Here is a 23,005-nt window from a genome sequence, read left to right as displayed (position 1 = left end):
ATGGTTCCAAAACAGTGTGTTCTAACATATGTGAACATAACTGTAATCAGTGAGAGATCTCTAGCACCACAGGAACCTTTAGGGAACCTGAAGATGCTACCGAAAACAGTATTGCTACTGGGAAAATGATAAAAATACATACAATTCACTTCCTTTTTCATACACACACACACACACACACACACACACACACACGGAATACACGGCATGTGTGTGATCATCAAATACTTTATCATATAAAGTACTGGCCATCATTCACATTTAATTAGCATTTATTGAAAGGTTTACATTACCTTAGCTATATAACACACATAACTCCCATTCAAAAATCCCTCACCTATTGTCAACAGACAATAAAGAACTCTGTATTGTGGCATGCAGTAGCACTGAGAATATAGTACCTGTAGTCCACAGAGTCATATATGGCACTCTCATTTCTCCCTAAGTACAGTGGTACCTCAGGTTAAGTACTTAATTCATTCCGGAGGTCTGTTCTTAACCTGAAACTGTTCTTAACCTGAAGCACCACTTTAGCTAATGGGGTCTACTGCTGCTGCCCCGCCACCGGAGCCTGATTTCTGTTCTTATCCTGAAGCAAAGGTCTTAACCTGAAGCACTATTTCTGGGTTAGCAGAGTGTGTAACCTGAAGCATATGTAACCTGAAGCGTATGTAACCCGAGGTACCACTGTATACAAAACTCACTCTGCTGAATTTTTTCAAGTACTACAGTAAGAATTGCCCTTTCCTCCTCCTTGTGGCTGCCTGACAAAGTCTCCAACTAAGGAATGCTTGACTACTTCATTTGTATTGGAGCTCTTGAAACACCACAACCAGTGCTGGAATTGCATCCATGATTGAGGTGGTCCTTAGGACTTCTGAGACTTCCTTGGAGACAGCTCAGAAGCTGAGAACAGTGGGGAATGCACAACCTAGTACCTGACAGGAGTGGGGAGGCAGCAGCATATCTGAGCAATATTGGGATAGTTGTATTGGCTACCAATTTGGTCATGAGACAATTCATCCTGTTTTATAAAAACATTTAGGACCTAGCTCAGAATTTCTTCATACTGAGAAATCAGGCCTGTGTCAAGAAAAATAATGATCTCTGCAGTAGCAAGAAAAATGTGGCACTACTCTCTTTTTTTGCCAAATTTTTAAGAACCATTAATTTATGCAACCCATTTTGGATGTAGACAATAAATATACAAATTATCATTCACACACACACACACACACACACACACACCCCACACCCCACAATTTTAGTAATATAACAGTATTAGAATATATACAAAACTGAATCAAGCTTATGAACACGTGATAAAATGTAAAAATATATAAATAGTAAATAAGATTATGAATATGAAATGTTTATTTAAATAATTACTTTCCATACTTAATATTATATATATTACATCAGCATATAATCGAACTCTGTTCCAGCTATTTACGACTGTTTTTACGTATTCTATGAATGACTTCCATCTATTTATTACCCTTTTATACATGCCTTGCTTTCTTCTCGTTATTCTTGAGGATTGTTTCTGCATTGGATAACCAAGTATCATAAAGCAGAGCAAGAAATATGTATGTCAGAGCAGGGAGGGGAAATCTGAAGCTTGAAGATTTTTATCATCAGAAATTATATATTGCACAAATATCATTTGGGGACAAAAAGTCGTTCATTAGTGAAATGGGAACACGTTATTAATCTCCAATGTATTAAACTGACTTTAAAGGGAAATTAATCAAGCATCTATACACAGAAATACCCTGAGGCTTTTATCGATCAGGAATGAGGAAAGTGCGGCTGACGGTGTTTGTGCTTCGTCTCATGGAAAGACAGAAAATTGAAGAAAGCTGAGTGGGATTTGAAACACTTTTTAAAAGATAGGTTCAACCTTAAAGCACGCCTAGGCTAACCAGGCAAATATAGGAGTATTACAGGGAGATGTATTAGAATAGATTATCTACAGAAAAACATACCTGGCTAAATTGAATGCATCATCGATCAAACCCGCACGATTACTGACAGAGATTACCTGTGAGGGTAAAGAAGAAAAATTGAACACGTCAGGATAACACAAAAACAGGAGGGATTTCAGAAATCACAAAAATATTCAGGCAATATGATGAAATGGGCTTACCTTATGGTTCCTCATCAGCTGGTCAATTAATAATCTCCAATTTCTAATGTCATAGTTAACCCTAAAATAGCCAGTTTGATTGATGTTCCCCAGCAGCCAGTTTCCCTCATTAAGGGAAGCAATCCTGTGATGCTCTGCAAAGAAAACACAGGGAGGGAGGGAGGAACTTAAAATTACTAGTTCAAAAAGTTTTAACATTTTATATTGTACCTAGAATATAATATCCCAGCTTCTTTCAGCACAGTAAAATGTTTTAATTTGAACAGGCTACTTTAATTTCTCTCATAAAACACTGTAAATGAAAAATTCCACTCTTTCAAGAGGACAGTTATTGATATTAATATCCAGATAGATATGGTTTGGGCTGACTATAAAAATGCTTTTCTAAATTTGCAATGGAAATATAGAATACATTTAGTATATTTCCCCCCCTAGAAAAATCTGGTTATCCTGGATGCTACTAACAAAAACTGAAGCCCATTTCTACCAACAAGATTTTAATAAACTCCAAACCAGGTAGCTGGCTTTAATTCGGCTTAGGACAAAATTCCTACTTTCATCTCTGATGTGATAAATATGTTACAAGATAAAGCTCTACCTCATCAGTTTCATGTGGTGAATATTATTTTATAAATGCACCCTCAAATGGTGACAGCTAGTATTTATCACATCAGGAAGCTTGTTAGTTCTCAGTGTCTACCACTGAGGCGGCAAAGACCAACTGTTGCCACGACAGAGCTCATTCATGAAGAATGTTCACCACATGAAACTGATGGAGGAAAATTATATCATGAGGACTTAATTGCATCCAAAGTGAATAAAGGAATTGAACCATAGTCACTAAATCGGCTGGACAATGCTTGCTTAATTCTAAATATCCGATTTGTGGACCAAAGTCAGGCTGGAATGCATAGGAGAGGGAGCCTTTATGACATATGGATTGCAAACAAGATGCAGTTCCGCTGTGAGTTTATTTGTTGCACAAATTATCTTCACCCACACTATATGCAGCCCAAGTATAAAGTCAGGCATAGGCAAACTCAGCCCTCCAGATGTTTTGGGACTACAACTCCCATCATACCTAACTAACAGGACCAGTGGTCAGGGATGATGGGAATTGTAGTCTCAAAACAACTGGAGGGCTGAGTTTGCCTACGCCTGTATAAAGTGATAGAAGAACCTTCAGGCCAAAGGCCCATTTAGTGCAAAATCCTGTTCTCACAGTGACCAACCAAATGTTTATGGGAAGCCTGTGAACAGGACCTCAACACAACAGCACTCCTCATTCCCGTAGTTTCTAGAAACTGGTATTCAGAAGCATACTGCATCTAACCATGGAGACAGAACATAGCCATCATGGCTGGAAGCCACTGAAAGCCTATCCTCCATGAATTTGTCTAATCCTCCCTTAAAGCCATCCAGGTTGGTGACAATCACTACACCTTAAACTCTGTGCTTATATGAATGAAATCTTTCTTTTGTCTGTCCTGAATCTTCCAACATTCAGTTTCATTGGATGGCCATGGGCTCCAATATTATGAGAGGAAGAAAAACAAATCTATATTCGCTTTTTCCACAGCATGCAGGTTCTCATACACCTCTATGATGTCCCCCTTTTTTTCTAAACTAAAAGTCCCATCTTTACCTCATGGGGAAGTTATTCCAGCCCTTTGATCATTCTGGTTGTGCATTTCTCAACCTTTCCCAGTTCTACAATATGCTTTTTCAGCTCAAGCAATCAGAACCGTACACAGTATTCCAAGTCTGGCCATACCATAGATTTATGTAAATGAGTTATGATATTGAAAGTTTTCTTTTCAGTCCCCGCTCCTAATTATTTATAACATGAATTTTGCTTTTTTTCCCACAGCTGCTGCATACTGGTTCGTCTAAATATTCATTGAGCTATTCCCAAAGTCTCTTTGGGGCATACCCTTTGCCTTAGTGGTTAACAAAGAGAGAGTGAAAAACAATCATACTACACATAGACTATTAAAGATGGTCAACACCATGATTTTATCCCTGCTTTATTCAAATTTCTGCTGCAGTTTCACAATTTCCCTTTCAGTGTTCTTTCACCCATGTTTTACTCAAACTTTTGCTGTAGCTTAAAACCAACACTTTGCCCCTTTTAGTAGGGAAATTCACTGACAGATAATTTCCCTTACCCCCCCCCCATCATTTATTGCACATGAGTTTTCTCCTTTCCCCCCTCCTGTTTCATGCACCCTTTAGAACCTTTAGAAAAGGCCAATGAAAACAGTTTGATGCTGGACTAGTAGTAAAAATATAGTATATAGAGATACAGTGGTACCTCGGGTTACATACGCTTCAGGTTACAGACTCCGCTAACCCAGAAATAGTACCTCAAATTAAGAACTTTGCTTCAGGATGAGAACAGAAATTGTGCTCTGGCAGCGCGGCAGCAGCAGGAGGTCCCATTAGCTAAAGCGGTGCTTCAGGTTAAGAACAGTTTCAGGTTAAGAACGGACCTCCGGAATGAATTAAGTACTTAACCCAAGGTATCACTGTATATAAAAGTGCAGATTCATTTATTAATTCGCTTTGTCCGTGGCCCCAGCTTTCTATGCTTGTGTTTTCAAAATGCAGTAAACATTTTAACAACATTAAATGATTTGCTTTTGGAACTTTTAAGAAACCTACAAATGGTTTTCAAAAATCTAAAGTCACCGTAATGTTAACAGAATCCAGTCAGAGTCTGGAGCAGTTCCAGGCCAGGTTTGATGGAAAAGACCAGGAGCCAATGTTACAGTCCAGACAAGCAGCATGCAAACAAATTAACTTTTATTTTCATCCAGACCTATTCCTGCAGCTCAACAGAGTCCTAAAACAGCACTCAACTCAGCAGACCTAGAACCCTTTCTCAGCCACCACAGAAGCCCAGACATTTTCTTTCCCCAGAGTTCTACTTAGTTTTAACTTAAATGGATAGTAACATATCAACTAAGGCAGGCTGTAAATTGACATAATTAAGGCAGGATAAAATTATTCACACCTGGGTCTTGAGGCTGTTGAAGTGGGCCTAATGTGTGCTCCAGTTTGTTCTAAATAAAATGGTTTGGTCACCACCCTTTATGTAAAGAGTACATCTTCATCGTTCTGCACTCAGTCATAAGAACATAGAATTGTAGAGTTGGAAGGAACCTTGAGGGTCATCTAGTCCCCCCCTACAATGCTGGAATCTTTTGCCCAATGTGGGGGTCAAACCCACCCACAACTCTGAGATTAAGAGTCTCATACTCTACCAAATGACCTATCCCGATTGTCTCCCCACACCAAACTGTCTACAACATTCAGTACTCTTACACAATAAATTATTCCAGGTCAAATCAATCTGCAAGCACTATTTCCAGCAACATCTGTATCAACAAGTTGCCAGATTCATAGGATCCAAAAATAAACACATGTCCCAGCATGCCTTTCTATTAATAATAATAATAATAATAATAATAATAATAATAATTTATTATTTGTACCCCGCCCATCTGGCTGGGTTTCCCTAGCCACTCTGGGCGGCTTCCATAGAAACCAAAAAACACTAAAATATCATACATTAAAAACTTCCCTGAACAGGGCTGCCTTAAGATGTCTTCTGAATGTCAGGTAGTTGTTTATCGTTTTGACATCTGATGGGAGGGCGTTCCACAGGGCGGGCGCCACTACTGAAAAGGCCCTCTGCCTGGTTCCCTGTAGCTTTGCTTCTCGCAATGAGGGAACCGCCAGAAGGCCCTCGGCGCTGGACCTCAGCGTCTGGGCAGAACGATGGGGGTGGAGACGCACCTTCAGGTATACTGGGCCGAGGCCGTTTAGGGCTTTAAAGGTCAACACCAGCACTTTGAATTGTGCTCGAAAACGTACTGGGAGCCAATGTAGGTCTTTCAAGACCGGTGTTATGTGGTCTCGGCGGCCGCCCCCAGTCACCAGTCTAGCTGCCGCATAAAGTCACTCCCTCTTCTTTTTTAGCATAATTAATTATCCTATTTAGCCCATCAAGCTTTTAATGAGTGGTAACTGCTTCAGGATTGGAAAACACCTTTTTAAAAAAGTAATCTTAATGATCCTCTTTCCCATCAAAGCCCCCCACAAAAAATGATGTAAGTAAACACACACACACTATTGTCTGGGGGTGCTCACCTACACAAATAGGCACTTCAGTAAAATTTAAATTCAGTAAATCAAATAAAAATAGGCAAACAGCTAATTGGGAAAGACAAACAGTGTCTTGGAGCTTAGTTTAAAAGTACAAAATGTCTGTGAGATGGGAAAGAATGTGTTGGCTTTAATTTTTTTGGGGGGTGGGATTCTTTTTTAAAAAATGCTTGACATTCTGCAAGATCCAATTCGAAATATTGCAACAAATGACCACTCACCCCAAAAAATTAACCTACTGAAATAGAAAATAGGAGTGGGACAATATCCAGAAGTAGATTTTTGTATGGAAAGACAGTGAACTTTGCTCAGTTCTGGAACTCAGAAAAAATCCATGGCTCCAGAATTCTTTCATTCTAGGTGCTTGTCTTATATACTAGGCTCCAGTAAAATCTTTGTTTCTGATTTTTTAAAAAAAAGTAGATTCTACAATTCTGAAGTCTGCCCACCTCCCTTCCAGTCCTTTACCGAGAAATGAATATGGCATAATGACAGTTGTATGCATATAACCTCTGTAGATTAGATCAACTGAATATTGGCCACAAACTATCTAGAGTCTATCTACCTAGATTCCAGACTATTTTCATACATGTTATAAAGTAGTATGAAAACCTGCCAGTCAAAGATGACAGCTTCAAAACACCTATTTTATCACTACACATTTCTTTGATAAAGGAAAGCTACAGCAGTATCTTTAAAGAAAAGAAAAAGAAAAGTGTTTCTGTTATCATGGTTTTCAGTAAGTTTTCAGTAGAATCACAATCCATTATTATTTTTTAGATAAGGGCATGATTATTTTGACCTTTTCCTACAAAGGAGAGTAGGAATCTTTTCATGTTATTCTAGTTCAAATAAGTAGGAGGTTATTGTAAAGGTTGTCTGATGAATGTTCTTCACAAAGTTCTATATAATTTACTAGAATTTTATGTCTGAGCCTTTCCCAACATTTCTATAGATCACGCTTTCTTTACCAATGCCTCTCTGGTGTGCTTACTTCATTGAAATCATGTGCAATTTCTCTAATTATCAGAAATATTTACTGAAAAGTCACGTTGGCAACAAAAGAAGGTAGAAGCGCATTTTATCCAAAAATAATATTTATCCTATGCATAGAATTGTTGCGAGATATAAATATCTAATATTGGTGGCTAACTTTTCTTTGTTATTTTTGTTTGTTCAGAATATGGAGGGTGGTTTTAGAGTATTGTCTGAAACTTCGTTTATCAGGACATGAATTCGGGTCCATTTGTGCTTGCAAAAACATGCATTCTAGAATACATAGGCATATAGCTTAGTCGTTTTCTAGCAGGCAAACACCTTCCAGAAGTGTATGGAACAAAATGACTAGCATTTTTGATGTTGGAAGGACAAATGCTTGCTGTTACATTTGATAAGCAGCTGACCTACCACTCTTCATTGTACAGGGACAACTCTGTAAACATTAGGATTGTGTATAAACTCTTAGCTACAAAGCTGTTTTTTGAATTTCCACAACCCAACCCTACTCATCTCCCTTACAAATGTAAGATGTTACATTGTATGTAATTCATACAAAACTGTTGTTGTAGGTTTCATGAAATGTAACACTGAGAACCCTACATGTGTGTAATTAAGTTACTGCATGAGAAATATTTTACTAACCCTTTCGTGCAGCACTTCATGATATCAGCCATATGGTTCAGGAGGACCCCCTGACTCTTAGCATAGGCACCCACAACCTTCCGCTCCAACCTATAGTAATTTACTCTTTGGTCAGTTGATACATGTACAGTGCAAGTGTGTGCACATTTACTCAGGAGTAGCTCCCACTATGTTCAGGGGGGCTTAATTCCTAGTAAATATACATTTAGGATTAGTGTTAAAAATACTATAAAAAATCCTGTAAGGTAAGTGTAAATATAATTTATGCATTTTGAGTTCACTACACACTGATGCAGTGGCGTACAATACTCTCTGTTTAAAATGAATCTAGCCTTTCAAGTAGTAAACACATACAGTCGTACCTTAGTTTTCAAACGCCTTGGGAGTTGAATGTTCTGGCTCCTGAATGATTGAAAACCAGAAGAGATTGTTCCAGTTTTCGAACATTCTTTGGAACCCGAACATCTGAGCTTCCTGCAGCCAACCAGAAGCCGTTCCTTAGTTCATGAACATTTTGGAAGTCAAACAGACTTCCAGAACGGATTCCGTCTGACTTCCAAGGTTATTTACTAGTTATTTATTGCATTCGGGGGGGGGGGATTCTGATTGATAAAAATCTTACAGAAGAGAAGATGCTCTTTCACAAGATTCGGTTTCAATCACCCGTCTATTATATCCCACAAAGGGAATGCTTCCTTACGCCTTTTCATTCATTACTTAATTAAATAAAGCTGGGGCTGGGAGTAGAGTGGGGGAAATGAAAAACTGTGGCAATAGGAAGCTCAAAGGAGGTAGAGTTTGAGCATGATCCCCTGATGTCAAAAGGCCTTTCAAGTTGATAATGCTATGTGCTTTTACAGTACAAAGCTTGTAGGATGTGGAACCTTGCACCAGCAGGAAGTCCTTCTGGGAGTCTCTACCTATAGGAAGTGATGCCCTGGTGTTTGATATATTCTGGTGGTGGTAATATAAATGGGCTGCTAGTGCTGATTCAAGGAGGCTGCTTGAGGCCTGAAATTGCTGAAGACCACCATGTAAAAGCGTACCACAAATTTTTCAATCCAGCCACTCTCAAAAAAAGAATGCGCTCTTCAAAATAATAAGGGAACCTTTCTAAATCTGTAACTGTTAAACTACTACTAAATGTGGTACTGCAGATGTTATATTGAAGAAAGGGGAGGTGAGAATTTCAGTTTCCTCTAATCTCCTTTGATATTTGTGAAGTTTCAGAAGAATCCCACACCCAGGAAGGCTCTCACAATCAATATGTTAACACTTCCAAATCTGCTAGCAGGACTACCACACCGACTACCACTCCTTACCCAAAGGTAAGTAGATTTCAATAGAAGCTGTATAAAGGGAATTTATTAAACATGCTTGGTTATCCATACAACACAACTGTCAAGGAGAGTAATCCCTACAGACCATCCTTTTCCCATACACTTGGTATATCTTCTATTAGAACCTAGCAATCTTATCATAAAGTTATAACTATGGACATCTAAATACCCCTCCCAACAAAGAATAATAATTCATTTTTGTCGCTTCTGTTCTTTTACCCATTGGGCACTTTTTACCACTCAGTAAAGGCTTGCGGGACTTCTCACTTATTACTGGGATAGATCAGCCAGCCATTTGTTCTATTTGTTGTATACACTGACTAGCATTTAAAATCACAGTTGCTATTGATTTTAACTTTGCTCATACTTAAGATCCCATGGTCCTTTCTAACCCACTCAGGCTATCTGCATCTTGATTAGCATATAAATGAAGTTAAAGGAATTGCTCATGAATAAATACTGCTTCCAAATGAATTAGTTTTATTCACAGCTTGATAAGTTCTTATAAACTTTCTTAGAAATATATATAATAGTTGATCAGCGACAGCTGTGATCCTAGTTATTGTTGGCTTGTTTTTTTTCTTGATACCATCAGTGAACTTGAATTCTGAGAACGTGAAATATGTATGGATTAAGCAAATGAGGGCAAGGAAAAAAGACAAAGCAACAGATTAAATGAAAGCATCAAGGCTGGCACCAATATGATATAATAATGGCCAAATAACCTGACCCAACCTTCTGCAGCCAAAGCCATACCTTATTCGTTCAATTAGAACGTTTGTATTCTTAGATCTCACTTATACATGAGAGGACACAATGAGATATTATTACTACTTAATGGTCTGTTAAAGAGCAAAAAGACACTCAGACTAGGTGATTGCTTCCTTTCACCTAACTTCACGGAGGAAGAATTTTTTTAATAACTTTTCTCTTCTATGAAATGAGTTCAGTTTTTCCTTTTTTCCACTTATGGGGAGGAATTTATTATTATTATTATTATTATTATTATTATTATTATTATTATTATTATTACTACTACTACTATTATTTGTATCTTGCCATTTGAACAGACTGACAGACTGTGCCACTTCAGCTGTGATATAAATTTAGTAGCAAAAATGAGAAAAACAGCAATGAGAAGCAGCACATACCACTTGCAAAATGAGTTTCCTTTCTGTTTCAGAGTAATACAAAAGCATAATCTGAAAGCAACACTAAGCATCATGGAATTGATTTGTTATTACAGCTATATCAGAGCCTAAAATGCCTGGTGGTGGCAAAAGATGGTTGTAAGAATGTGAATGTCATAAAGCCCAACATCCAGTAACTATGTTAAGGCCAGCAGAAGCTCTTTGGGGTATCAGTGGACAAGGAAGAATCAAACAATTCTCTGTAGCCTTCCTGGACTAATAATGATGTGGATTTTTATGAATTTTAGACTACATTACACTGGTCATGAGCTAGGTACATTATATTGTTTTGTATATTTATTGCCCCAACTATATTTAATTCAGTCTCTGAATTAAGTGAAATAAGTTTCATGTAAGAACTCTGTACATGGGGTCTAATATAGGATTATGAGTTTGTGGGGAGGAACGTAGGCTGTATGTGAGATACTTCAAACCCATAGATCCAGCAAGTGTTAAAATACAAGTCAGGCTGTCTTCCTGTGTTGAAGTGATAGACTGGGTGATGGGCCATTAAGGAAACAGAAGAAAGGGGCTTTGTGTGAGATGGCAAATGGATGGTGCCCCTCTCCTAGCTCGTGGTTAGTTAGAAGACAAAGCCAGAGTTTGGAGTTGAGTTGCAGTAATGTGACCTGGAAGTAAAGCAGCAAACTGGAGAGAGCAATGTCTTGATTACTGTTTGACTCCAATAATGTAGCTACTGGAGAAATAAGACCCCTTTTGGGGTATTCATGTTGTGAGTCCCTCTATCACAGGCTTAGGTTGCATATATGTGTAAATAAATAAAGACACCACAGTCTTCACTGTGCCTCATTTTCAAAACGAAACACAAACCCTCTATAAGCATCAACTATACTTTATTCAGGGTCTGGATTAAGTGAAATGAGTTGCATGTAGGCGTTCCATACATGGGGCCAAATATAAGATTTCACCTTCCTCAGCGTATCTCTGTAGTCTAAAGCCTCTTCAATTTATTCTTTGACTTTTGTTAAAATTAACAACACTCTTCTTTCATTTCCTCCTTTAAAACAAAAATGTCTTTCTTACCATTCATTTTTCAGCAGCAGGAATAAAGTTTAGCACAGCTAATCAATGTCCTAAGATCAATTGTGAAGAAACAGTTCAGGAAAAAAATACACATGAATGCTTTATGAGATTCCACTGGGAGGAAAGTTTATTTTTACCTGATTTGTTAGACACCCATATAATTGCCTCTGATGAGATGTGGCTCGTATTTCCTACTGCAATTGTTAATGGGATCTGCCACAAGTAGCTGCAAGACAAAGGAGGGCGATCTAAGAACAAAAATACTGAACTGGTTCTTCTCACTTTACAGCAATCAGGGATTACATCAAAGGAATCAAACAATTTCAATAGTAGAGCAAAGATGTTGATTCGAATGTTACTTTGCCTTTCAAATAAATTTGCTATTGGCAACAAAACAATAAGAATGTCATTCATCTTTCAAAAAAGACAGTGATGCCCCCTTTTTTTTACATACTATCATTACAAGATAGTTTCTAGTAAAAAATAAAGTTACAAAACAGGAATGATTTCCAATAGTAAGAAGAGTATAACTGAAATTAATTTAGGGAGAAGATAATCTAGAGCAAGCATATGCTTTGGTTTTAGTGACAATATACATTTCTACTACTGCCATTTTTAGTATCTTCTTAAAGGCTGCTGACGATAAAATTTTATCCTCAATTGCTTACAGCCTTGTATAATTATTCGTATTTCTGTAAATCAAGTGTAAAATGCTACAGTTTATACCCATTTTACACAGATGTAACATACTGGTGAAATCAAGCTCTAGTTTATGAATAGTATAAAATTCATACATGAATAATGGACCCAAAGCCTTATGCAGCCATTTGCAACAGGAGCTGCTTTATACTGAATACCCTTTTTAATATTTGACGTGGTTTCTGCAGGATGATGTACACTCTATCTTCGTAAGTAAAAGATAAAAAAGAACATATCTAGCCACAGTAGTTCTTCTCCAAAATGTATCAACCAAAGTGAGGGGCCATACACACAATCTTAAATAGTATTGCAAATACAGTTGTATGTAAACATACTGATGAGGGTCACCATTTCAGATTTAAGGAGATTGTATATGTCAATAGGCGGGGACAAGATTCTCAGCAATGTTATCTTGGTTGTGAGACCTGGAAGACCTGCTCCCTGTTTTGCAAGCCTTTTCTACCTTGCTTGGGAGTGCAGGGCTCTCAATGATCCCCGCTACAAAAGCTGAGGCTGCTGAACAGACTCTTGGACTGGAAGTTTGGGTGCTGGAAGTTTTCGTTGAGAAAGGGGTTCTTGCTGTGATTTATGTGAAAATCATTCAGTTTTGTTCAGTTTCTATGTTTTATTCATTGTTTATGACTAATTGTGTTATGTTGTAGTTAGGTCTTTTTTTCATGTTGTATGACACCCTGAGCACGGTTTCAACTGTGGAAAGGCGGAATACAAATAAAATTATTTGTGCATGTATGTTGTACTTTAGCTACCATCAGACCCAGCTAGCATGAGCAAAAGTTGGGCGAGATGGGACTTGTAGCCAGTAACCACAAGAAGAGCCACAGTTTCCCTAACCCTACTATAAACTAAAGCAGAGGTCGGCAACCTAAGGCTCATGGCCGGTTCCAAGCATTGGCATGGGGATTCCGTAGGTTTTTTCCTGCAGCACGGGTGCCATTCCCCCCCCCCCCCACTGCAGCAGAACCTCTTCTCTCCTCCTGGTGCAGCAAATCGCTGGCCAATTGCCTGCTAAGGTTTGAAGGCCCTGGCCAATGGGCGAGTGGCAGCTGTGCGTGGCTGAGAGGAGGAAGGGGACTGGGCTGAGCTTGCCGAGTGCATTTCCAGTAGCCCCTCATCGGAGCAAGCTGTTTGCCACTGCTGCTCTGCCAAGCGCAGCTCCTGTGCCTGGCCTTGCGAGCGGCAGAGGCTGGCGGCGGCAGAGGAGGAACGAGCAGCCCAAAAGCAGCACTTTCGGGCTGCTTGTTCCTTCGCCGCTGCCACCAGCCTCTGCCTCTCAGCAGCACCCTAAGTAGGCAGGGGGACGGGAGGGGATGGGGAAGAGGGGGGAGAGAGATAAGCCCCCTCTTCCTTATGCGCATGCATACACATGCACTACGGCCCACCAGGAGGTTTGTGGTGTGGTGAACCAGCCCACCCCCAAAAAAACCTTGCCGACCCCTGGAGTAAAGCTTTGAAGGACTTTGGGCCAAAGAGCAGTATCTTTGTTTGTTCATGTCATAAAATTTATATAATGCTTGATTTGAGGGAACCCCTCAAAGTGCTTTACAAAATTCATAAATAAAACATTTAAAAAGTGAACCAAGGAGCTCTCTTCCCATGCCTTGCTGTAGGCCGGGAAACATAGGATTTCTTAAGTTCTGGTGGCTAGAAATATGCAGCACAGAAGTGATGCCCTACAATTGCATAGGAAATCTAGAAATGGAACCATGTGTTTTGAGGCAAACACCGGGTCCCCAGCCTCAAGTTTAACTTGTAATGCTGATGGGGAAGTGCCATTTGCAGGAGATAATTAGCAGGAGGAAGGTCATACTGTATTTTACTTTAATACAACAGCAACAACAACCCAGTCCAGCTCCAAGACTGTAAAATTAAAAATCCCACTTACTGATTCTCCCCTACAAATGACCCAGTCTGTCTATGTCAGGGGTGGCCAACTCTCAAGAGACTGTGATCCACTCACAGAATTAACAACTGGCAGTTATCTACCCCCTTTTGTCTACCCCCGTTTGGGGGATTCAGGTCAAAGTTGTTTAGCTTTTTTTAGGGAGGAGGGAAGCCCCAATTTTTGAGAATTCAAGCCTAAGCTCAAGGGAGAAAGGGGAACAGCCACTCACCAACAGATCGCTGGGGAAACAAAGAGCCTCACTGAGTAAACTCCGTCTTCCATTCTGCAGATCGTGCAACAATGGAGGGCGGACCGTATTTTACATACACTAAGGAAAGGGACCCCATGATCAACTGCAATATACCAAAAGTTCCTGGGGATATACCAGTAGATCACGATTGACCTGTTGGACATCCCTGATCTACGTCATACTACCCTGGCAAGCACAGCTTTGGGGACAAATACTTGCCAATGTAAAATGTAGCTCTGACCCAAGACATAGAAATTTAATTTAGTACAATGAATTTTTGATCATTAGAATAGCTAGCTAAGAGGAAACTGATTAATTCTGCTGTTGGGAAATGTTCTCAACAGGAGAAATAACCACCTCAGATGATTGGCTCTTTGTGACTAAAAGATGAATACGCAGCCATATTATTCACACACGCCCTGCCCTCCCTGCCAAATGCAAAGGATAACGATGAGCCAAGTGGGATTAACAGAAAAGAAACAATGCTATTAAATTTACTGAGAGGTCAGTGACTTTGGATTATTAGGAAGGACTGAAAGAGCTAAGTAGTCAGTATATTAAAATACAAAGCAGTAAAAGAGAAGACATGATCGTGGATCGGTATGGCTGGCTTTTTACTATAGCTGCAATTCAGAACATGGTTATGTGCTTAAACTTCATTGATTATACTGGACTGCAGTCCATTTTTTATTGCCACTTTAAGATGAAGCGCAATGTAACAGATTTTAAATTGCATCCAGTTATATAATAAAATACATAATACTGTCATAAATCTCCATTAAGGTAAAATTTACTTTTTGAAAAAAAAAGATGTTTTAAGTGATATTGGAGTTAAAAATATGTCTGCAATAATTTCTGTACTTCAGTATACCATCGTATATCCTTACTAAAGGCGCTGGCTGTTGAATATGCTAGCATTGGTGAGTTTTCTGACAGATAGCCATCACACACAGATTTTCTTTTCTCCTTTTACTCTACATAGTAATATTATATTACTATATAATGTAGGGTGCAATCATATACATAAAATCTACTGGATGAAGGGCTGTAGCATTTGGCAGCAGCTCTTCTGAACCAGTGGGATTTGAGAATAGCTACAGGCATTGTAGACGCTGGCAGAACTTCTCAGATATGTCAGAAGAATGACAGAAGTGGAGAGGAATTTGTTGGCATGATGCCGCTGTCAGAGGAAAATCATGGGATGACAGTGCAACTTAAAGGCAGTAGATACACTCCCTAATGTAACCCAGCATTAATTACCTACTGAACCCACACTGAACACAAACCCACCAAGTTACACGTTATTGGCTATGATGGGTGAAAGCCAAGACTACATGCGGTTGAAATGTATTTTCCACATCCTCAAGCAACAACAATTGAAACTGATCCCACAAAGTCTGACTTGCCGCTGCTCTGAACAACTCCACAGGGATCATATCAAAAAGAGAATCCCATTCCAAGCAAATACAAGTGACTTTATTCTCAACGTGCTTTACAAACTTGGAACAGCAGGCTTCCAAAGATGCCATTCCCCTCTCCTCTGGGCTAGTTCTCAAGAAAGACTTCATCACTTGGGACAGTTTGGCTGGGCGGTTCCTTGGGAATGCAATGGAGGCAGAAAATAGGATTTATTTTCTCTCATCACCACCACATAGTAGGCATTATGTCCTCTCACTTTTGTCTGGTTGCATTCATTGTGGTACTTGCCTCACTTAAGCTATATCTCTCTACTGGGTTGATTCGTTGTCTTTTAACTCCCCACAAAATGAAGGGGGATCACAGTCTTTACCACACCTGAGAGAGCACTTAGGAGTGACTGTATTGAAAGCCTTTTCCATCTAGGGGCAGGCCATCTTAAGAGGCTCCCAGCACTGCAGGAGAGAACTGTCCTCGGCAGTCCAAATCTCACCTGGAAGTAGTCTGACTATGACAACTGAGTTATTCAAACCTCCCCCAATTCCATCCACTCTCCATCTGCCCTGTTGCAAAGCCCAGTTCAATGTCCTGGGTTAGCGATGTGTTGAGACAGCATCCTGGTTTTGTCATGGTGGCCATGAAATCCCAAGCTGTATTACTATGGCAGCCCAGCAGGTCCCCCAGAACACCACCCCACCTGTGCCAGCTTGGATAGAAAGGATGCTTGGCTGGGCAGCAGGGAGGGTGGTACATGAACATTATTTCTACTCCACGTCTCTGACCAAACTTCAGATACAAGCCCTTAAATCTAAATCCCAAGTGGTTAGGTTTCCTGGTGATGGTGATTTATTCCTCAAAGATGATGGTGACCCCTCCACCCATCTAGGTTGGTGATGTACAAGAACCCAACCAAGTACCTAGCTGGACTGACCTGGTTGTCACCAACCTAGAAGCACCACTAGCCTGGAAGGCTGGTTGAAAGGACAATGTAAATCTTGTTGGCTGGGGACCCAGAAGAGGGATAGCTCTTACTTACTTACCCTTGGTCTCCTTTCCTGTAACACTCTTTGCCCAAAACAGCAGGGAGCAGTGCTTCTCACACAAAGGGGAGGCACTCATTCCTGCACAAAGGTAAGTTGTCTATTGGCAAAGGTCAAGCACTTCACAGGACTATCAATGGTTACTAGCCAGGATGGCTGTACTCTACGTCCACAGTTGGAGGAAGCAATGCTTTGGAAGACCAAAATGTTCTTGTGCTCAAATCCTACTCGCGGGTTTCTCTTAGGCATCTGGTTGGCCACTGTGAGAACAGGATGCAGAGCTAGAAGGGCCATTGGCCTGATTCAGAAGGCTCTTCTTGCCTTCTTATATTGATGTAAAATGAAAACCCATACTAGGAATTGTTACTTAAATGGCCAATATTGTGATGTCCTTCTATACAAACACTGTGCTGCTGCATTAAGATTACTGTGTAGAATTCTAGTTGCCAATTCTAGTTGGGGTTTTTTAAGGATTATAGAACTGGAAATTTATGGGGGAAAGGTGGTCAAAAGGGTTAGGGTTTCAGCTGTTTAGTTTAGAAGGAAGGATGACTGGGTTTGTGGGTAGGAGGAGAATAGGACGTGCTATAAATGTTTATTAAACAGTGCACAGTGTGGGGAAAGGGAATATAAATAAATGTGTCTTCCTGCCTCATTATGTCAGAATTCAAGGTCATATAACAAATTTGATTAGCATGAGATTCAGGACAAACAAAGCCCTTCTTCATACAACACATAATTAACTTACAGAATAGACTGCCAGAAAAAGTGGCGATAGTGACTGGCTTAGACAGTTTCAAGAGGGGATTATGCAACTAGGATTAATGCCTGTAACTGACAATTGACGTTGTGTCTCTTATTTGTGTTTCTCTTAAAATTCTGTATAATTCAAAATCTACTGACTACATCAAAAAGAGGGGCAATTGGAGACACCCAGTAGTGGCTGGGACAGAGACACCTTCCCAACACCAGCATCACTGCAGCTTACCTGGACGCTGCTGGAATGGAGCAGGGTGATGGTGAAGTTGCGGCTGTGCAGATGAATTGGCAAGAGCAGCCGAATGGCTCCACCAATGGGCCTATGTAGTCCCAACCTCCCTGCCCTGCTCCAGTGCCAATTCCATTAACTGCAGTGACGGTGTTGGGAGGCCCCACCATACTGGCCACCACTGGACAAATCCCTGGTGGTTTTCAGGTGGAAGCTCCAGTACACCACTGAGCATGCAGATCTCTGGCATTCATGGTCTGCTTGTGAGCTTCCCAGAAGCAAGCATCTGCTGCAGCGCTGGGGAACCTGTGCTTCAGCAGATTGTGTTGGACTCTAACTCCCATCAATCCCAGACAGCATGGCCAATGTTCAAGGAATGATCGGATTTGTAGGCCAGAAACACCTAGAGGGCCACAGGTTGTTCAGTCCTCCTCTCACGGAATCAGAATTCTGAGTGATGGATTTTTGGTCTGATCTAAAGGATAACTATTTGGCAAATATTACTTTTTCACTGACTGTTCATCACCTATTCTGGCTTGTTGTATATCATCAAGAAAGGAAACTTGCCTCCTGGAGGTACATGATAATACTAATGACTAAATGTTTCTGTCATTGGACAGTTCGGTCTTCAGAGTTGTGAAACACTCAGCATACTATTCTAGGCATTTGAACTGCGGCTGATCGTGGGGCAATTAATTTTAATTGCTATAACAATTTGCCCGTATACTTGAATATTGCTTAAGTTATATGAACAGCTGCTATAAACTATTAAAGAACATGAACGCTACTGCCTTTCAGTAAAATGGTAGGCCGAATACTTGAAAACAAAACCATGCAACTAGGAAAACAGAAACAAGTAGAAGCAATTGCTGAAGAATTGCTGTAGAGCAATTAATGCACTTCTCTTGATGGTTCCTGTTTCCTTCACCTACTCTTTAAAGATTAATTAACCCCTGCCAATAATTTAAGCTTATTACAGAAATGTTTTTCAGTTTAAAAAGCAATGCACCAATCCTAAAGAATAATGGGAAACTGTCATTTGCATTAGAACACGGCTGCTATAATTGATCAGCACTTTTGCACTAAAGCATAAACATTATGGCTTGGATCCAGACTTTGCACCTGTGGGTGGTGCTATCACTTGAATGGAAGGATCTCAGGGAAATGTGGCTTTTGCCAATTTCTACTTCCACTCCAACCAATGCCTCCTTACACTGTTCCAGAGAGGTGGGTCCCTTCTGGAACTGTGTGGGAGGTAGCATTAGGGCTTGCAGGGAGATGGGATATCAGCTGAAGTTGTGTCTCCCCCTCTCTCAGTAGGATCCCTCTGCTGGATCAAAAGACTTTCCATTCACAGAAGATTACATCGGGATGCAAACCAATGGTGGTTTGCTTTTATTCAGCTACAGTTGAAAGAAACTCACAGGTCCTTGCATGTACATATTAGTGCTCTGCTTAAAAATCCTCCTGACCATCCATTTACAAAGAAAAGAATTCTATTTGAAAAATTATTACAATTATTAAAATATCATGGGTTGCAAGGTTTTTGCTTTGCTTACCTTGCTTTCAAAGCAACCAAGAGATGCTGGAGTGTCTCTGCAAAAGAGGCACTTAGCCAGTTCAATAGAGTTTGGATTACCCTTGCAACATGGGTGGAGATGGGGCATCTGCAATTTGCCCAGAAGGTTCCTTGCATGCCAGAATCTCTCTTGCCAAAATGGGGTTGGTTTTCTCTTTCAAGTCATTACTGTCTTCATATTTTTCCAATATTACTTTGCTTTTCATTGAAGCTATTCTATTTTCCACTCCCCCCCCATATTCTTTCCTACTTCAAAGCCCATTTTCTTCCACATTTTCTGCTTATTAGAGCATGTAGCCAAATTACTGATTACTGTTTATTATAAGCACTTCAATGAATATGACTACTCAAGAGTCAATGGCATAAAATTCTGGGATAAACAGAAAAATCTAGGATGCACAGAAAGAGAGGGTTATAATTAATACAATTTCCTTGTTTAAATCAATAATAGCCGCACCCTTTAAAAGAGCTTTAACAAATATGAAGGCAAACTACATTGGGGTCTTTGGTCTGTTTAAAATTTCATACTTCAAGGGAAGCCATGTCAAATTAAAGAGATAGACAAAGGAAAGTTTGGGGCTGTGTTTGCATGTTTATTATTTTTCATCATCAAGATTAAAGATAAATAAAACTAGAGTTCAGGAACTGTCAGAAACTCATGCTATTATTTCTTTTTCATCATGGTGGAACACTCACATAAGATCATTAACAGGAGAATTACTAGATATTTGAACCTTGTCATTAAACTTGTTTTTAAAACAGAAGGAATGGTCAAATTCTTGATGGGGGAAAATTCATGTTATCCAGAAACAGGAACAGAATGTGAAAGCATTCAGCTAGACATCTGTGGGCTTTGCTGATGTTAACTATTATTGAAACTATGGACTGCTTCAAAATTCTGAAACTCTGTAAAATGGAGCAACCATGTGGACTCAGTGACATGGAAAAGCAGCTGACAAAACACAATTACATATACAGGTGCTGTTCCTCAGTAGTCACTTGTACTACTGAGGTGGCTAAAAGGGGGCTTTTGTGCTCACATGAACTGCTGGCAATAAAAGGAGCCTGCATTCTTGGAAATGCTGGGACAGATGCTACTTTCTCCATATCACTGCTGCCATGGATCGCTCTGCACAGAGAAATTCTAGATGTCTGAATCAGCAAATTACTGACATGGAAAAAGAGAAAGATAAACAAGTAATACTGAAACTAGATGTTATAGAGGATGTTTGGTTCCTGCTGAAAGCAGCACCCCTCTGTCTCATCTCTGTCCTTATAATGTCGAGAAATGCGAACATGTTGTGATGTTGCATGTTCCAAGTTTCTTTGAACACATTGCACTTCAGTGGTTGCCATTTGCAGAGGTTGGGGAGCTGAATGTGGTATCAATTTGCATGTTTAGTAGTACTTGCCATTACAAGAGACAGGAGGACATATGATGCATTCATTCACTTTCAGCCCATGGGTCTAATGAGGCTTGTTGTGGGTCCCAATTTGGCCTGTGAGTCAGTTTCCCCCAAACCACACCCGCCTGCCTCACATCTGACACCATGTGTAAGGATGTTGCTACCAATCAAGAGCTTAAAGCGAGCTCCCAATTGTTCCTTTCCAGGGCTGCTGGAATCAGATGTACTCGAGAATTCCCCACCAGGAGCTCCCAAGTGCAGCTGTGGAGGCTCACCACCAGCGCTAATAAGCTGACTGGCCTCCTTTAAGGTGTGCTTTCAGTAACTATCAGCTGGTTGCTGCTGAAAGTGCATCATCAAAGGGGCTCACTGTTAAATCCTGCTTTGTCTGTTTGCAGGTATGGTTAGAGTCAAGCAAGCAAACAGTCATTTTTCTTCTGTCAAAGGCCTGTGGGGACAGGGGGAAGTTAGGATCTAGTGGCTGGACCAAATTCCCAGTTTATAAATAAACTGATTCTATATCTACTTTCCAACAACAGTATCAGTCAAATCACTGGGAGCATTCTCAGCTTCGTAGCTCTTTATTTTTCTAAATTTCCAACCAACTATTTTTTATTCTCTCATTGTTTATTGTTTTTTAATTATTTGGATTCTGGCTGAAAACCAAAACCATGGCAAACTATTCAAATTATTTACTGCAGTGACACATATATAATTTTGAAAAGCATTGTATCTTGGCTTGGCAGGTATAATCTTGAAAGGTATAATCAAGAAGTTACCTCTTGGGGACACCCAGCTCCTACGAAGACTTCTTTGACATTATATTTCTCAATGTGCATTTTGAATATTATTTAAGGAAGTGGCTGAAAATGATTTCAAGACGTGCATTTTTGGAATGTTTAACTGTCAGGAGTTTCTACCACACAGTTTAGGGTGATTGTAACCACACAAATGAAACCACTTGAAAACAGGATTTCACAGGTGTAACTATAACAGTATGGCTGAAACAATGCTTGTCTATTCAGACAAGCAGCTGATGATGTTGAGATGCACCAACACAGTTTGAGAATGTGATACAAGCAACACTCAGCATACTTTGTAAACTACATATTTGAAGCTAGGTTAGTCCTCTTTCTGTTCTTAAGACAATTTGGCTGCCATATCAAGGAGAGAGAAAGAGCCTACATACTCCCACTGCTGCCAAAACTAGAGCAGAGAAATGCAAAACTGGATGGTTTCAAAGACCTTTAAAAAAATCTACAATATGCTTTCTTAAAACACATTAAGCTTACTATATTTATTTTATCCCACCAAAAGAACAGGAAGCCTTATTCTGTCAACAGTACACTTATACCTCATTAAAAGGGATAGTTCTCCTTGTAAATGCTGCTCCTCTTGAAGAAGAGCTACAGAATGGATCCCTTGGGTAACCATAAAGAATTTACAAGGAATTATATCTATGATTCACTACAGCAGAGTCAACGAAAGTGAACAGTATAAAGGGGGGAAATAGCACACAAAGTATACTAGTTTGTACTATGAAGGCTTTCAGTAGTTATATGGGACGTACAGACTCTTAAATACTGACTAGATTTCACTCCCTAATGTTAGGGAGATTTAAATTACAGTCCTAGACAGTCACAGACAGAGGAGAACCAGAGGTGTAGCTGGAGAGGTTTTGAAAGTTTTTATTGCAGATGATTATGACTAATGGTGGAGAAATTCAGAAATTGCACTGGAGGTTCCCAGTATGCCTAGAATGAGGACTGTAACCGAAAGTAGATGGGACTAGGAAAACAATAAGTGTTACTGAGGCAGATAGGTGTTGCCTGAATTTGGAATAACTATGAAGTGCCTGTAATGTCCAGAATTGAATTTACATTGACACCTGTGCACTTTCTTCCGCCCTCATTCACAACACTTCATGGCTAGGCCAGCTCCATGAACACCAAGATCATAATTGGAAGCTGCTCAGCCCAGAGCACCAAAGTGTTGGAAATTCTGGGGTGATTTCCTCCTGACTTACATGTCCTTGGGTTTCATGTTAGTGCAAAAGGTCTCTAAGTGCAGAATTGATAATTCAAGTAAGAAGATGTGGTGGGAAGGAGTTCTCTTAAGTTGAGGCTTGCCCTCTTCTTCCTGCATGACCACTTGGAAAGCGATAGACCTCTGTAGATGCCATAAATTCTT

At 39.9% G+C, this 23,005-nt stretch overlaps 1 protein-coding gene across 2 annotated transcripts in view; it reads right to left on the bottom strand.

The window, feature by feature from the left end:
• Positions 1–23,005, bottom strand: part of TRHDE (thyrotropin releasing hormone degrading enzyme) — a 201,250-nt gene that overhangs the window by 33,503 nt on the left and 144,742 nt on the right. For both annotated transcript variants that reach the window (XM_028745676.2, XM_028745677.2), the window contains 3 exons: positions 11,672–11,760; positions 2,150–2,283; positions 1,989–2,044 (listed from right to left, as the gene is read on the bottom strand). In XM_028745676.2, the coding sequence (XP_028601509.2) occupies positions 1,989–2,044; positions 2,150–2,283; positions 11,672–11,760 (279 nt within the window). The remainder of the gene's footprint in view (positions 1–1,988; positions 2,045–2,149; positions 2,284–11,671; positions 11,761–23,005) is intronic.

This window comes from Podarcis muralis, chromosome 10, assembly GCF_964188315.1.
Source record: "Podarcis muralis chromosome 10, rPodMur119.hap1.1, whole genome shotgun sequence".
NCBI classification, from domain to species: domain Eukaryota; kingdom Metazoa; phylum Chordata; class Lepidosauria; order Squamata; family Lacertidae; genus Podarcis; species Podarcis muralis.
Note: the sequence above shows the minus strand (reverse complement) of the source record. Positions and strands in the feature narration are given on the sequence as shown.